Source organism: Musca domestica, unplaced genomic scaffold, assembly GCF_030504385.1.
Source record: "Musca domestica strain aabys unplaced genomic scaffold, Musca_domestica.polishedcontigs.V.1.1 220, whole genome shotgun sequence".
Classification (NCBI taxonomy): domain Eukaryota; kingdom Metazoa; phylum Arthropoda; class Insecta; order Diptera; family Muscidae; genus Musca; species Musca domestica.
Window position 1 is genome coordinate 381,891 of NW_026712263.1, and position 16,679 is coordinate 398,569.

The following is a 16,679-nucleotide window of genomic DNA, read 5'->3' on the forward strand; positions in this document are numbered from 1 at the left end:
TTTTATCTGTATTAGATGAAGTATGAAAATGGAATACTTCGGTCCGCTATATCTGTTACCTGACGCATATTTCCGAAAAATTTTCCTATCTCATATAAAGTACAAGAAGTAGCCGATATAGTCCAAATCTGTCACGTTCATAACTCAAGGCTGGGGGTATACATCTGTCGGCAAAACCGACTGATACTATTTTACTTGTTTTTTGGTTCAACAGGTAACTTTTTAGGCTTTCTTTAAACTTTAATTTCATAAAAAATATACATAATAGTTTTCGAGATATTGGACAAAATAATCGATGGGCTATAATGAGAAATTCATTCAATGGGGAGGCTATCCAAAAAAAGTTGACAAAATCTGCCTCCATCGAACTTAATATACTTCCAGTGTGGTTAGATAAAAAAAAATTATATAAATATATGCTCTAAACTTATTTCTTCTTTAATTATAGTTTTTATTTTTTTTTCTTAATATGTATGTTTCTATGATTGATATATAAATATAAATATGCATGTATATGTTTATATGTATCTTTTTGGTGTATTTCTTGCAGATTTATGTAAATTGTATTTTTTTGTGGGATTTTGAAAATGTTTTACATACAAAATATTTGCATCCTCTAGATATATTCACCCTGCTGTGCTGTGCCATTGGCGAAATGCATATCCTTATTGTTGTTCACACTGACATTCTTACATTTAAAGAGTTTCTTAAAAAATACCAACAAATCCCGGACAATGTCCGTCTTTTCCGGTGTCTTATATTCTATTGGTGTTGTTGCAATAATTGTTGCTGTTGCAGCTCCGGCTGTTGTTGTGGTTGGAGATGGTGTTGCGGTTACCATTAAATGTTTCTTTGTTGGAGCCGATTCTGTCGGCGATGTATCCTCTGTCAATCGCAATGGTGTGGTAACAGCTTTCAAAGTTGCTGCCGCCATTTGATTGCTGAAGAGACCGGTGCCAGTTATGCTGTCGCATGAATTATATTGATGATTGGGCGTGATCGGTCAAGGAGAATTATCCGAATCTGAACCGCCAAATGAGTGCATCGGAAACAACGGATACCAGCCGTTGACATGTTCGTCCATATTCAGTTTATCCAGATTGACTTCGGTGCCACCGAGGCCTTGATTGTGTTCGAAGCCAACACAGCGCTGCCACACCATAATGACAATATTACGACCGAATACATCCGAACACTGTTGGGCAGTACCATAAGAATTAGTCAAAAATGGATTTTGATTTGAAAATTTGTGTGTTTGCATTACCTGATATTTAATTGTCTGCTTGTAAATGGGTTCCGCTGAATGCCTTACCACTCGAGTTTTCTTTTTGTGCCGCAAACGATCCCCGTCCTTGATGTAGCATTTTACATACGTATCGGGTGGTGTTTCACAGTCCACGGGTACTATTTTTCGGGCACAAATTAACTAAAATGAAATATCGTGAAAGTTCGGAATGGTTACTAATTAAATATTGGTTAATTACGAAAAGTACTAAAATATCCTACATTTGGTACCATTTCTTATCATGTGAACGGTTAGAGCTAAAAACCTGAAATTAGGAATTGATATCAAAGTTGGGGAGTAGTAGGTCGATGTAAGGAGGTCGTTTTGGAAGTGTGTACTCATGTATACGAAAAGTACTAAACGGTACTAAATTTGGTACAACTTGAATATAGAGGAACGGATGGAGCCGAAATTTGAAATTAACATTACTTGCGGAGTGTAGGAAAAGTACGAAAAGTACGACATGGTACTAAAATTGGCACAATTTCGATTTGCGTGAATATAGGTATATAGGAAGTTTCGGAAATTCGTACTTATTTGTGCTGAATGGTACTAAATTTGGTACATTTAAATTTTGGGAGAAGCGGTAGAGTTGGAATCCTGAAATTTGGAAATAAGATTTCTATCGAATCGTATTATGTAGGTAGTTGTTTAAATTTGTACTTATTTGTACTAAATTTGGTTTTTGAATGAACCAATAGAGCTGGTATCCTGAAATTTGGAATTAAGCTGGAATCCAGAAATTTGAAATTGACTTTACTGCCGGAGTGTAGGATTGGGATATGAAGGTAGTTTTCCAAATTTGTACTTATATGCACGAAAAGTACGAAATGGTACTAAAATTGGTACAATTTCGATTTGCATGAACCGATGGAGATAAAATGATTTAATTTGTAAATAAGATTGGTATTATTGCATTGTGGGACTGAGGAAATTGGAAATTCGTACTTATATGTGAAATTTGTACTAAATGGTACGAAATTTGGTACAATTTACATTTTGGGATAACCGTAAGAGTTGTAATGCTGAAATTTGGAAATAAGTTTACTATTGCATTGTAGGGCTACAGAATGTAGGAAGTTTTGGAAACTCGAACTTGTACGTACTAAATTGTACCAAATTTGGTACAAACATGAAATTTTGAGATAAATAATAGAGTTGGAGTCCTGAAATTTGAAAATAAAATTACTATTGCATTGTAAGGTTGGGGTATGTAGGTAGTTTTGGAAATTCACTCTTATGTGTACTAAATGGTACTAAATTTGGTACAATATTAATTATGGGAGAAGTGGTAGAGTTGGAATCCTGATATTTGGAAATAAGATCCTGAAACTTCGAATTAAGATTATTATTGCATTGTAAGACTGAATAATGAAGGTAGTTTTGGAAATTCGCTCTTATGTGTACTAAATGGCACTAAATTTGGTACAATTTATATTTTGGGAGAACCGATAGAGTTGAAATTCTAATAATTGGAAGTAAGATTACCGCCAGGGTGTAGGATTGGGATATGTAGAAAGTTTTGGAAAATCACACGTTTGTGTACTAAATGGTACTAAATTTGGTACAATCTCGATTTGGGTGAACCGATAGAGTTGGAATCCTAAATATTTAGAAATAAGATTTCTATTGCATTGTAGAACTGAGGTATGTAGTTAATTTTGGTGATTCGTGCTTATGTATGGTACTGAATTTGGTTCAATTTGGATTTGGGTGAACCAATAGACATGGTATTTGGAAATTTGAAGTCAAGATTACAACTGGAGTGTGGGATTGCGGTATGGAGTTAGTTTTGCAAATTTGATCTTTTGTGTACCAAATGGTACTACATTATAATGGTACTACAAACAATTTCGATTTGGGTGAACCGATAAAGTTAAAGTTCCTGATATTTGGAAATAAGATATTTTATTGCATTGAAGGACTGAGGTATGTACGTAGTTCTGATAATTCGTACTTATGTGTAAATGGTACTAAATTTTGTTCAATTTTAATTTTGGGAGAACCAATGGAGTTTTTATCCTGAAATTTCGAAATAAGATTATTATTGCATTGTAAGACTAAAGAATGTTGGTAGTTTTGGAAATTTGCTCTTATTTTGTGTACAAAGGTACAAAATTTGGTACAATTTGTGTTTTGGGAGAACCGATCCTGAAAATAAATCCTGAAAATTGGAAATAAGATTACCGACGGAGTGCGGGATTGGAATATGTAGGAAGTTTTGGAAATATGCACATATGTGTACTAAATGATACGAAATTTGGCACAATTTCGATTTGTGAGAAACGATAGAGTTGGAGTCCTGTAATTTCAAAATAAGACATCTCTTGGACTGTATGATGTTGGTAGTTATGAAAATATGTACTTAAGTGTACTAAATAGTACTTAACCTAGTACAATTTGGTTTTAAACGAACCAATAGAGCTGGCATCCTGAAATTTGGAATCAAGATTCCAACTGGAGTGTGAGATTGGGGTATGGAGTTAGTTTTGTAAATTTGTACTTATGTGTACCAAATGGTACTGAATTTGGAATAATTTGGTTTTGGGTGAATCTATAGCCCTGGTATCCTGAAATTTGTAATTAAGATTACTGCTGCAGTGTAGGAAGGTTGTTTTGGAAATAAATACTAACTATGCGAACTGTGCTAAATGGTTCTTAATTGGAACATTGGTTTTGGGCGAACGGATTAAGCTGGAGTTTTGAAATTTTGGTATTCGGGTCCCTGTTGGTGGTAGATTTGTGAAAGTACATGAAAAGTACTAAATAGTACTATGTTTGTAATTTGATATTGCGTGAACGGAAGCTGTTTGAAATCTGCAAATTTACATTAGAATCATTGTTAGTGTGTAGGGTTGAGATTTGGAGGTGGTTTTGGAAATACGTACTCAAAAGTACTAAATGGTACTAAATTTTATGTTTGAGTAAGGAATTGAGTTGAAAATCTAAAATTTGGTATTAAGATAACCTTTTGGGGGGTATGGTTTATACATGGCGGGAGATTTGGAAATAAGTACCAAAAAGCACGAAAAGTACTTAATAGTATTAACTTTGTAATTTGGGGTAGAAAAGAGTGGGAAAACTGAAATTTGAAGCAAGAGTTTTTATGTCGTGTGGGATAGACAAACTAAAGGGATTTTTCGAAATTCTAACAACAATTGTACCAAAAGTTCTAAAGTGCACTAAATTTGGTACTATTTTAAATGGTATGTGAACGGATAGTGGTAATATTTTTAAATTTGATATGAGAATCAATTCTTGGAGATTGGGGTGATGTATGGAGGTTTTTTTTGGGGATATTTTTGTACAAAATTGTACTAAATGGTACTTTATTTCGTACAATTACGTTTTGGATGAACAGTAGAAGCTGGAAATTTCAATTGTTTGAATTATGTCTCTGTTGGCGGTAGTTCTGTGACAAAGAGGTGGTTTTGGAAATGTGATCTACAAGTTCGCGAAAAGTACTAAATAGTACTATATTTGGTACATTTTGGTATTAGGGTGAGCAGATAATGCTTGAAATCTTAAATTTGGTATTAGGATCGTGTATGAGTAGCCTATACATATGGAGTTCATGTCGGAAAGATGTTGTACGAAAAGTACTGAATGGTACTATGTTTGTGTATTGGGTGAAGGATATACATAAAATTCTTAAATTTGATATTTAGATTATTGATGGCATCTGTTTTTGAGATTTTTGGGTTGGGTTGGTTGGGAAATACGTCCTTTATTTGTACGAAAAGTACTAAAAGGTACTACATTTAGTAATGGGTGAAGGAATGGTACTGAAATCCTCAAATTTAATATTGATGTGTCTGTGGGTATCTGGAATTGAGATATGGAGGTATTTTTGGAAATGTGAACTAAAATTGTACAAAAAGTACTAAATAGTACTAAATTTGGTATTGTGTGAAAGAATAGAGCTGGAATCCCGAAATTTGATATTGAGGTCTCTGTTGGCATCTGGGATTGGGATATGGAGGTGTGCGTCTTATATTAGTACGAAAAGTACTAAATATTACCAAATTTGGTATTGGGTGAAGGGAAGGGGGCTGGAATCCTCGAATTTGATATTAAGTTTTCTTTTGGTCTCTGTGGTTTAGATATGGAGGTAGTTTGGAAATGTGTACTATAATTATTCGAAAAAAAATAAGTGCTCAAAAAGTACTAAATAGTTCTAATTTGGTATTGGGTTAAGGAATTGAGTTGAAATCCTGAAATTTGATATGGATGTCGCTGTTGGTGACTGCGGCTGAGAAAAAGATCTACCTTTGGATATGAGTACTATAAGTATTCGAAAAGTACTAAATGATATAAAATTATGTATTGGTTGAAGGAATAGAGCTGAGATACCGAAATTTGATATTGAGATTTCTGTTGGTATCTGGGACTGAGATATGGAGATGGATTTGGGAATGTGTTTAATTATTATTCGAAAAGTGCTAAATCATACCATAATTGACATGGGTGAAAGGACTTGAATCAAATTTGATATTATTTGATATAGCAATTAGTGTCTGTGGTTGAGAGAAGGTGCTGGTTTTGGATATGCGTATTATAATTGTACGAAAAGTACGAAATAGTACTAAATTTGGTTCTGGGTAAAAGCATAGGACTGGAATCCTCAAATTTGATATTGAGCTGTCTGTTGGTATCTGGGATTTAGATATGGAGGTGGTTTTGAAATTGTGTACTGTAATTGTACAAAAGGTACTAAATAGTACTTATTTTGGTTTTGGGTGAAGGGATAGAGCTGAATTCTTTGAATTTCGTATTAAGGTCACTGTTGGTGTCTGGGGTTGAGAGAAGAACCTGGTTTGGATGTGCGTACTATAATGGTTCCAAAACGACTTAATGGTACAAATATTGGTATAGGTTGAAGGAATAGAAATGAAATCCCGAAATTTGATATTGAGGTCTCTGTTGGTATCTGAGATTGAGATATGGATGTGGTTTGGAATTGTGTCCTGTATTTGTACGAAAAGAACTAAATTGTACTAAATTTGATACTGGGTGAAGGGAAAGGGCTGGAGTCTTCAAATTTGATATTAAGGGCTCTGTTGGTATCTGGAATTGAGATATGTAGGTTGAGTTTGGTATTAATATTACTTACCTCGACTTCTACGTAACCCTTAACCTTGCTAAAGCCCATCCTCAGTTCACCATGACGTTCCATTGTGAGACGATAACCTTTCGGGTGAATTTGTCCGGGTCCCAATTGTAGACCATAACTGGTCGATGTGGCGCTGAGCGATGAAGAAACCGTTGTCGATAAATTACTCGACGAATCCGACAGGCTCTTGTAGGATTTTGCACTAGAATTTGAGGGAACAACACTCGATTTGCGGGACATGGACGGGCTGTCGGGTGTGGACGGAGCCATTATAATATTCTTGCGTAGCGGTTCATGTACCATTAGACTTGAACCGGCATTTGGGGCAGTTCCCGTACCGCTGCTTGACGATGCCACATACATGCTGCCCTTACGCTGCTGTCGTGGTGCTAGCGTCTCGCCCGCATTCATGGCATAAATACTCGATTTGCGTTGTGGACTGTCGTCGGGTCTCAAATTGTAAACACTGCCCTTGCGCATATTCTGTGGACTGTCGGTGAGTTGTGATCCCAAATAGTATTGTCTTTCGGAAACATTTGTGGCCGATGAGGCTTGCTTAAGCATGGAGAGGGCTTGTTTCGGAGTTGCCGGTAACATATTTCCACCGCTGCCCTTCCAACGGGGTGGAAAGTTTGTCTTGGACTCATCGTCGGAGGGTGGACTTGTCGCCGCGTTGCCCAAACCCATGGGCAATTGTTGCTGCTGCTGTTGTTGTGACAAATCGAAAACGGAACTTTTGCGACTACTCGGATTGCTGGGAAGACCAACACGACTTGTGCCTAAGAATTATTTGGTAGGGTGGGATATTAATACGGAATATTCAAAGGTACTCAAAAATATCTAGTAAAGAACTGGAATTGTAATATACGTTTCTTTTGGAAATCGGGAAATACATAGATTTTTTCATTTATAAAGTTCCAAACTATTAGGAAATCCCGTTAAATGGCGTGCAAAAATTTTAAAAGGAAGTTTTGTGACATAAAATTGGTTTTGATTTTTTTTTCGTGTTTTTAAAATTCTAAATTTGTGGGAACATGCATGCATTAAAATTAAATGAATTAAATTCGTGCATTTAAGAATTATTTAAAATAGTTGATTTTAGAATATCCTCTGTGTTTTTGTTATTATCGTAAGGGTGATGTTTGGAGGTTGGTGCAGTTTAATATTGTCAAATGTTCAGAAAACCATCAATGTTTAAAATCGTATAAATCAAGTTAAAAATATCAGTCGGTTTTGCCGACAGAAGTATACACTCAATATTCGTTTGTTTAAACATATATTTTTACTTGCAAACTTTCGACCTTTTATGGAGGAGATTCTGAAGAAGAGGTCTAATACTCTCCATTTCGTATCTTACCTAAGTTTGATATAAATATTATAACTTACCAGATTTGGATTATAGCAACCTCTTTCTTCACTTTATATGATATATTTGATAATTTTTGGAGATAAATTTTTGGAGAGGAGATCGAAGTATTCCACTTCATCTAATATTGACAATAATATTGGGTTATCCAAATATTAAAGAATATCGAACACTCATTTACAATTTTACAGGAATAATAATTAGTCACCAGTCTAACCACAAGGGTTGGACCGAGATGGTCCACAGAAATATTGAGATTTATGAAGTTCTATGATTTGTTTCGAATATTATAAGGGTTATAATTATTCAAAATGTTGATCCCTTGGGAGGGATGTTAGAGTTGTGCTTCTCTAGTTCCATCGAACGAACTAGTGTCTTATCTAGTTCCATCGGACTTCAGTTGTTTGTATGAAAACGCTGCGTATGAGTGATATAAAATATATTAAATCACTCATACGTTTAGAAACTGGTGTAATGAACTTTGAACTAGATTGACACAACTCTAAGGGAGGTACCAGAAGGACTAAGCCGAAAAATTCCAAATTCACATCAAATCTCTGGTTGAGAGAAATCAAGTTAGAAAAAAATTGCTGACTTGTTTCACATGTTATAGTTTTTCAAAATCTTGACCCTTTGTGGGGAAAGTACCAGAAGGCGTCAACCGATATATCCCATATCCACATCAGATCTTGTGTTAAAAAAATACTGGGATATGTTAAATTTGAAGAGAATGTAATGCTAATTTTGAGATATAATTATTCAAATCTTTGACCCGTTATGAGGGAGGTACCAGAAGGAGTGGTCCGGTATAGCCCATCTTCACACCTGGTCTTGTGTTAATAGAAATATTGGTATGTGCATAATCGGATGCTCATTTCACGTTTTATGAATTTCATAGTTATTAACCCTTTCAGTGTTTTTGTCAAATATATTTGACATTTAAAAGTACTCTCTTTCTTTGCCATTTTTTGTTTTTCTTACTAACCGTTATTTTTGATATTTTTTAATAACAGACACGTTCGCTATTTAAAAATATTGCAGTTCTATTCTATTAGTTTCGTTTTCGAATTTCTGAGTACATTTTAGTAAATTAGTACGGAATTTCAGATTTTTATCTCGACAAAAATTTTCATTGACACTGAAAGGGTTAAAAATGTAGATCCTTTTTTATATGAAGGCATGAACCGATATATCCCATCTTCACACCAGATATTGTGTTAATAAAAGTATTGGGATGTGTGAAATTTGAAAGCAATCCGATTCTTATTCTAATTTTGACCGTTTGTAGGGGAGGTGCCAGAAGGAGTGGTCGTATATATTCAATTTTTACACCAGTCCATCCTTTAGTAAACATATTGGGATGTGTGAAATTGTGAATTTGATGCTGAATTTGTATTTAATAATGATTCTTTTTTTCCAAATTTTTGACTCTTTGTGTGTGTGTTGGTGGTCCCCAGAAAAAGTGGGCCGATATCTACCTTCTTCACAGCATATCTTGTGTTGATAGAATTTGACAATAATGGAATTCTCATATTGCGTTTTATAAACTTCATAGTTGTTTAAAATGTTGATACCTTTGTGGGGAAGGGCCAGAAAAAGTGGATCAATAAACAACATCTACACTGGGTGTTTTGTTAATAAAAATCTTGGGACGTGTGGAATTTGAAGACAATAGGACTCTCGTTTCATATTTTAAAATTTTCACTTTTTGCGGGAGGTACTTGATGGAATGGGTCAATATTGCCGATTTTCACACCTTAGGAAATAACTGTTTGAGATCCTAGGTCGCTTTCGACCAAATTCGTTTCAGGACACTTGGAGTCGAATTGGGGCATCCGTTCGTCTGTATATATATATATATATCATATATATATATATATATATATATATATATATAGATATATATATATATATATATATATATATATATATATATATATATATATATATATATATATATATATATATATATATATTTTACAGCATAGAAAGAGAAAGTAAAATTTTGCTCCAACTTTGCAAAACCTAATATTTGGGTCAGTGCTAGGTCAGGTGCGAAAATGGACAATATCGGTCCACTCTATCAAGTACCTCCCCCACAAAGGGTCAAAATTTTGAATAATTACAAATCTTATAAAATGTGATGTAGGTGTCCGATTGTCTTGAAATTTCACATATTCCAATATTTATATAAATCCAAGGTCTGGTCTTAAGATGGGCAATATAGGTCCACTTCTTCTGGTACCTCGTCCACAAAAGGTCGAAATTTGCAAAAAATATACTATACCAAGGTCTTGCGAGAGAATGAAATATGTCGGTCTACTCCTTCTGGTACCTCCCCCACAAAGGGTCAAATTTCTAAATACGCGTGAAGCTCATACAACGAGAAATTAACATCCGATTCTATTCAGACGTGGCATATCTCAATATTTCCATCAACACAAGATCTTTTATAAAGATGAGAGAGATCGGACCATTCTTTCTGGTACCTCCCCCACAAAGGGTCAAAGTTTTAAATAATAAAAACGCTCGAGAAAGCGAAATAAGCGTCCAACTCTCTTCAAATTTCACACATACAAATATGTTTGCTAACACAAGATCTGTTGTGAAGATGATATATATTTGCGAACCCATTCTGGTACCTCACCCACAAAAGGGTCATAATTTTCAATACTTTTATCTGTCATAACTTGCGAAACTAGTCGGTGATTCTTTACAACTTTGTAAATCTAAATATTTTTCTAAAACAGAATAGTGAGAGGAATATGCAAATTATGATTTCATATAAAATTGGATATAAATGTTCGATTTTCTTGCAATTTTGCACATACCTATACTTTTATCTGTTTTAGATGAAGTAAGAAAATTGAATACCTTGGTTGACTATAACTGGTACCTAAAGCAGTTTCTAAAAATTATCATATATTTTATATAAGGTGAAGGAAGTAACCAATATAGTCCGAACCTGGCGCGTCACAATATTTACATCATTTTTAGTTAGGTCCGATACGAAATGGACAATATTGGCTCATTCCTTTGGAACATACACTGTAGGGGTCAACAACTTGAATAATCCGAACTGAAGTCAAAATATATTCAAATAATTGAACATTGGCTGAGGGTATACATCTGTCGGCAAAACCTACTAATACTTTTTGACTTGTTATACCCTCCACCATAGTATGGAGGGTATATTTACTTTGTCATTCCATTTGTAACACCTCGAAATATACATTTTAGACAACACAAAGTATAAATAATTTTGATCAGCATAAAATTTATGTCGATTTAGGGATGTCCGTCCCTCTATCTGTCTGTCCGTCTATCCGTCTGTGGAAATCACTCTAGCTTCCGAACGAATTGAAGTAGATTGATAAAATTTTACTCAAATGTATATTATGTGTGCAGGACTTTTGGTTTGAAAATGGGCCATGTAGGTTCACGTCTTCGTATAGCCCCCATATAGCGGTACCTGCCGATATTCGGTATTTTGATGATTTTAGCGACATTATTCACCGGCATTGTTTCAAATTTGGTATTTGAAATCCGTAAGGGATACTACAGCCTATGATAGAAAATTGTCTGTGCAGGTCCACGTCTTCGTATAACCCCCATATAACTATACCTCCTCATATTCGGTATTTTGAAGATTTTACCGACATTATTCACCAGAATTGTTTCAAATTTGATATTTGAAGTTTAAAAGGGATAGTACAGCCTCAGACTGAAAATTGACTATGCAGATCCACGTCCCTTTATAGCACCCAAATAATGGTATCTCCTGATATTCGATATTGTGAGGATTTTAGCGACATTATTCCCCGGAATTGTTTCAAATTTAGTATGTGAAGTTCCAAAGTCTAAAACTGAAAATTGTCTGTGCAGGTCCACGTCATCGTATAGCCCCCATATAACGGTACCTCCCGATACTCGGTATTTTTATGATTTGTGCGACATTATTCACCGGAATTGTTTCAAATTTGGTATTTGGAATTCGCAATGGATAATACAGCCTATGACAGAAAGTTGTCTCTGCAGTTCCAGGTCTTTGTATAGCCCCTAGAATAATTACCTCCCTATATTCGAAATTTTGATTTTAGGTAAAATACTCACCGAAATTGTTTGAAATGTTGTATTTGAAGTACGTAATGGATGCTACAGGCAGTAACAGAAAATTGTCTATGCAAGTCCAGGTCTTCGTATAGCTCTGACGTAACGGTACATCCCTATGTACGGCATTTTGATGATTTTTGCTACATTATTCACCGTTTATTTCAAGTTTCGAATTTGAATGTGGTAATGGCTTGTGGAATAGACCGCAATAAATGTTTAAGATTTTAACAGAATTTTTAACGGTTTTTATTTTTTGAAAATTTCCATATTCGTTCAAATGGTGAAGGGTATTCAAACTTCGGACCGTCCGAACTTACTGCTTTCTAACTTGTTCATTACTTGTTATCTCTACTTTCATAATCTATAAAGAAGTTATCAGACCTCTATAAGTAGACGTAATTTTGGATGCCAACTTGGGATGAAAGCTTGGTAGAGGAAGTGATTTTGCAAGATATAACATATTCTTAGTTAATTTAACTTAAAAACTAACCACCATTGTTGACAAAATTGATATAACACTCACATCCATCGGCAAAAAAAAAAACAATTCATGCAAAATAAGTTTTAAAGATTTCAGTGAGAATAATCAGCTTATTTTATCCCTAGCTGCTAAACTTTGGAGAAAAAATATTTATTTTGGTTCTTGTCCTTCACTTAATCCATCCCATGTTGGTCCTTTTTTGTTTGTTTATTTTATTTTTTATTTTTAGCTTGCTTGGCGATTAAGCCAACACACATATTCCGACACCAAAAGCACACAGATGAGTTCGTGAATTCCACGAAGTCACTGCAAAATAAATGCTATTAGCAAAGTTCCCTTCGAGCCACGTTCACTTTAAACAAAATTTTTACAGACCCTTTTTGTGATTACGCCATAAAAGCTCTAATGTGTGTTACTTGGTTAACGTGGCGGATTAACAAAGTAGATGTAGTGTTTTTACATTGTCCAACCATGGAAGGAGAGGGAGGTTGAAGGGCGGTATTCCCTTTTTAGATTAAGTAAAGGATTAAGTTTAAATTCAAGCTACTTTTTATTTTTTCACATTGAAATAGTTGGAAATTCATTGGTGAAGGAGCTCTTAATGTACTCTGGCATATTTTTATGTAGTCAAGTTAGGTGCAATAATTCTAAGTAGAGGGCTAAGGGTATTAAAAGCTTTCGCAGAGTTTTTACTAGGAGAAGAATGTAATTCGATAATTCATTTCGTTATGCACATCCATCCGAGAAGTATATTTATCTATGTGTTTTAATGGAGGACATTTAAAAGCGATACATACAAAAGTTTAGTATTAAAACAGAATCATGTGAGAAAATATCTGCCGATAAACTCGGCCCATGACCTCTCATATGTAATAAATGGTCTGTAATGTTATCAAATATTAAGAAGTTAAAAATCAAGTTAATAAGTATCAGTCGGTCTTAACGACAGATGCAAACCCTCAGCCAATATTCGATTATTTAAATATCTTTTGGCTTATGTTATGAATATTCAAATTATTGACCCCCTATGGAGTAGGCTACGAAGGAATTGGCCAATATTGTCCATTTCGAAACGGACCTAAATAAATATGATATAAATATTGCGACGTGAAATCATAAATTCCATATTCATCTCAGGTTTCTGATTGAAAGAAATATTTAGATATAGCAAGTTGTAAAGAATGACTGACTTGCTTCGCAAGTTATGACAGATAAAGGTATTGCAAATTGTGACCCTTCTGTAGGTGAGGTACCAGAAGTGGTTCGCAGTTATATACCATCTTCTCAACAGATCTTGTGTTAGCAATTTTTTTTTTGTGTGAGATTTGGAGAGAGTTGGATGCGTACTTCGCTTCCTTTGATCGTTTTCTTTTTCAAATTCTTGAAATCTATATGTGGGAGGTACCAGAAGAAATGGTCGGATATCTACCATCATTATAAAATATCTTGTGTTGTAGGAAATATTGAGATGTAGCAAGTCTGAATGGAATCGGATGTTAATTTCGCGTTTTATGAACTTCATGGGTACTCAAAATGTTGACCCTTTGCGGAGGAGGTGCCAGAAGGAAGGATCCGATATATCCCATCTCCACAGCAGATTTTGTGTTAGTATAAGTAATGGGATGTGTGAAATATGAAAAGAACCGGATGCTTATTTCGGATTTTACAATCGTTTTGATTTTTCAAAACTTTGACCCTTTGTGGGGGAGGTATGAGAAAAAATGAACCGATCTCTACCATCTTTATAACAGATCTTGTGTTTGAAGGAAATATTGAGATGTACCAAGTCTGAATGGAATCGGATGTTAATTTCGCGTTTTATGAGCTTCGCAGATATTTAAAATTTGGACCCTTTGTAGGGGATGTACTTAATGGAGTCGACCGATATTGTCCATTTTTGCATAAGACCTAGCACGGATAGAAATATTAAGATTTGTCAAGTTGGAGCAAACTCGGATTATCCTTCCTCTTTCTGTGCAGTATAATATTTGATCTAAGTGTGATAATAATATTACGATGTATCAAGTTTGGACCAAATCGGATACTAGAATGACGGACGGAGGGTCAGATACCATTAGATCGATTCCAAATGTCCTGTAGCCATATGGCTTAGTGCATATACATTAAATTTTAGCGGGCTGAACTTTTAATTTCCTCCATTCTTAAAAACGAAATTATCGGGACTTACAAAATGAAATGAAGCATACAGGGTGCTGTCATTTCTAAGTCACTCGTCCGAAAGCTGTTAAAATTATTCCAGTTACAGCTCATTATATTGTTTACAAGGGTACAAATGCATTTTGCTGAGAATTTTCCAGAAGTTTCCAAAAAGGTATTCGTGATGGAATTCAAGCGTGATAGTGTAATTTCTTTATATTTGGCTGGAAAACCACAAGTGGCTATCGTTAGAGCACTCCAGCATTTAAATGTGAATAAATCTTTTGTGTCTCGCACCATCGCTTGTTACTCGTTACCGTGATACTGGTAGCTGGTAGCGTAGCCCGACGTCGGACGGACGGAAGAAAACAGCAACATCAGCAGAAATGGTTCGAAAAGTAAAGAAGCGACTTGATCGAAACCCGCGTCGCTGTGGCCGAAAAATGGCTTGTGAGCTGAACATATCACAATATTCCATTCGGCAAATATTGAAAAATTAGCTCGGGGTAAAGCCATTGAAATTCCGAAAAGTGCAAGAACTTACTCCGCAACAGACAAAAATAGACTCAAAAGAGCTAAAGCGTTGCTTTGCTTGGCCGAAAGTGGTGAACTGCCGAATTTGGTTTTCTCCGATGAGAAAACATTCTTTGTTCACGAAGCTGTTTGTATCAAACAAACTGATCGTGTTTACTTGCCAAAGAGGTCAGCTGAAAATGTGTCCCCTTCGGTTGGCCACCAGATCTCAAGCTCCAGCCATGGTGATGGTGTGGGCCGCCATAACAATCGATGGTCGCTCTCCACTCGTATGAATCGACCGTGGCATCGGAATAAATGCCGAATATTATCGTGAAAATATTCTGGAGGGTGTATTAAATCCTTGGGCACGCAAACATTTTGGCCGCAGCCCTTGGACATTCCAACAGAACTCATAATCATCGCACTCAGCACGCGTTACCCAAGAATGGTTACAAGATGAGGATCCTCGCTGCATTTCCAGCGCACAATGGTCAACAAAATCTCCGGATAACAATCCGTTGGACTATTGTGTCTGGAGTATTTTGGAAAGCAAGGTTGGCACTAAAAAATGCCATAGTGTCGATCATTTCAAGCAAGTGCTTCGCCGGAAATAGGTCAAAATACCGCAGAGCAACATTCGGTAGCGTGTGACGGTTTTCATTGGACGTTTGAAGGACCATAATTCGTGCCAAAGGTGATTAATTCGACCAAATCTAAACTATTCTAAAATTTGATGCTATTTCAGACATTTTTGCTTTCATTCAATAAAATTAAAAAAAAAAAAAAAACAAGTAAAAAGGAGATAAGTTTCGAAAGACTTGAAGAATTTAAAAAATAATCGAAAACTACCACTTAAATGAAAACCGTCATATGGGGCTATACAAAGACGTGTACCTGCATACAAATTTTTTTGCCATAATGCCGAATATCTGGAGGTACCGTTATATGGGGGCCATACGACGACGTAGACCTGCATACAAAACTTTTTGTCATAGGATATTCCAGTACGAAATTTGAAATAATTCCGGTCAATAATGTCCCTAAAATCATGAAAATACCGAATATCGGGAGGTACCTTTATATGGGGGTTATACGAAAACATGGACCGACATGGCTCGTTTACGAACTTAACCTGCCTACTGGTAAACTATGCATTAATGCAAAATTTTAGCCTTCTATCTCAATTCGTTCGAAAGATAGCGTGATTACAACAGACGGACAGACAGACACACAGACGGACATGGCTAAATCCTCTTAGAATTTTACGCTGATCAAGAATATATATACTTTTTTGAGTCTGGCATGAGTATTTCGAGGAGTTACAAACGGAATAAAAAAAACCGCGGTGACAGTCCTTGAAAAAAAAATGTATAAAATTGCTCGAATTTGGCTTTGAAAATCCTTGAAATTGTTCTATAAAAATCGACGATGGAACTGCTAGAAAAACTTCTCTTTAAATAGTTTTTGAAAAAAAAAAAGAAAAAATATTCTTTAAAGTTCTACGATTATGGCTTGCTTCCAAATAATCCTCTGGGAAAAAACGTGTGTCTGAAATTGTCTAGGAATAGCCTATGTATTATTCTTTATAATTCCCTTCAAACATATATTTAAATACGATTTTCAGTCAGTTCCAATTCGAGATGAAAAC

The 16,679-nt window shown here is 35.3% G+C and overlaps 1 protein-coding gene across 1 annotated transcript in view; it reads right to left on the minus strand.

Annotated features, from left to right (window-relative positions):
- Nucleotides 1-688: 688 nt before the first annotated feature.
- Nucleotides 689-16,679, minus strand: part of LOC101889830 (regulating synaptic membrane exocytosis protein 1-like) — a 59,072-nt gene continuing 43,081 nt past the window's right edge. The window contains exons 5-7 of the mRNA XM_059123096.1: nucleotides 6,399-7,177; nucleotides 1,265-1,426; nucleotides 689-1,195 (exon numbers count right to left, since the gene is read on the minus strand). Coding sequence (XP_058979079.1) covers nucleotides 1,004-1,195; nucleotides 1,265-1,426; nucleotides 6,399-7,177 — 1,133 coding nt within the window. The 3' untranslated portion in view covers nucleotides 689-1,003. The remainder of the gene's footprint in view (nucleotides 1,196-1,264; nucleotides 1,427-6,398; nucleotides 7,178-16,679) is intronic.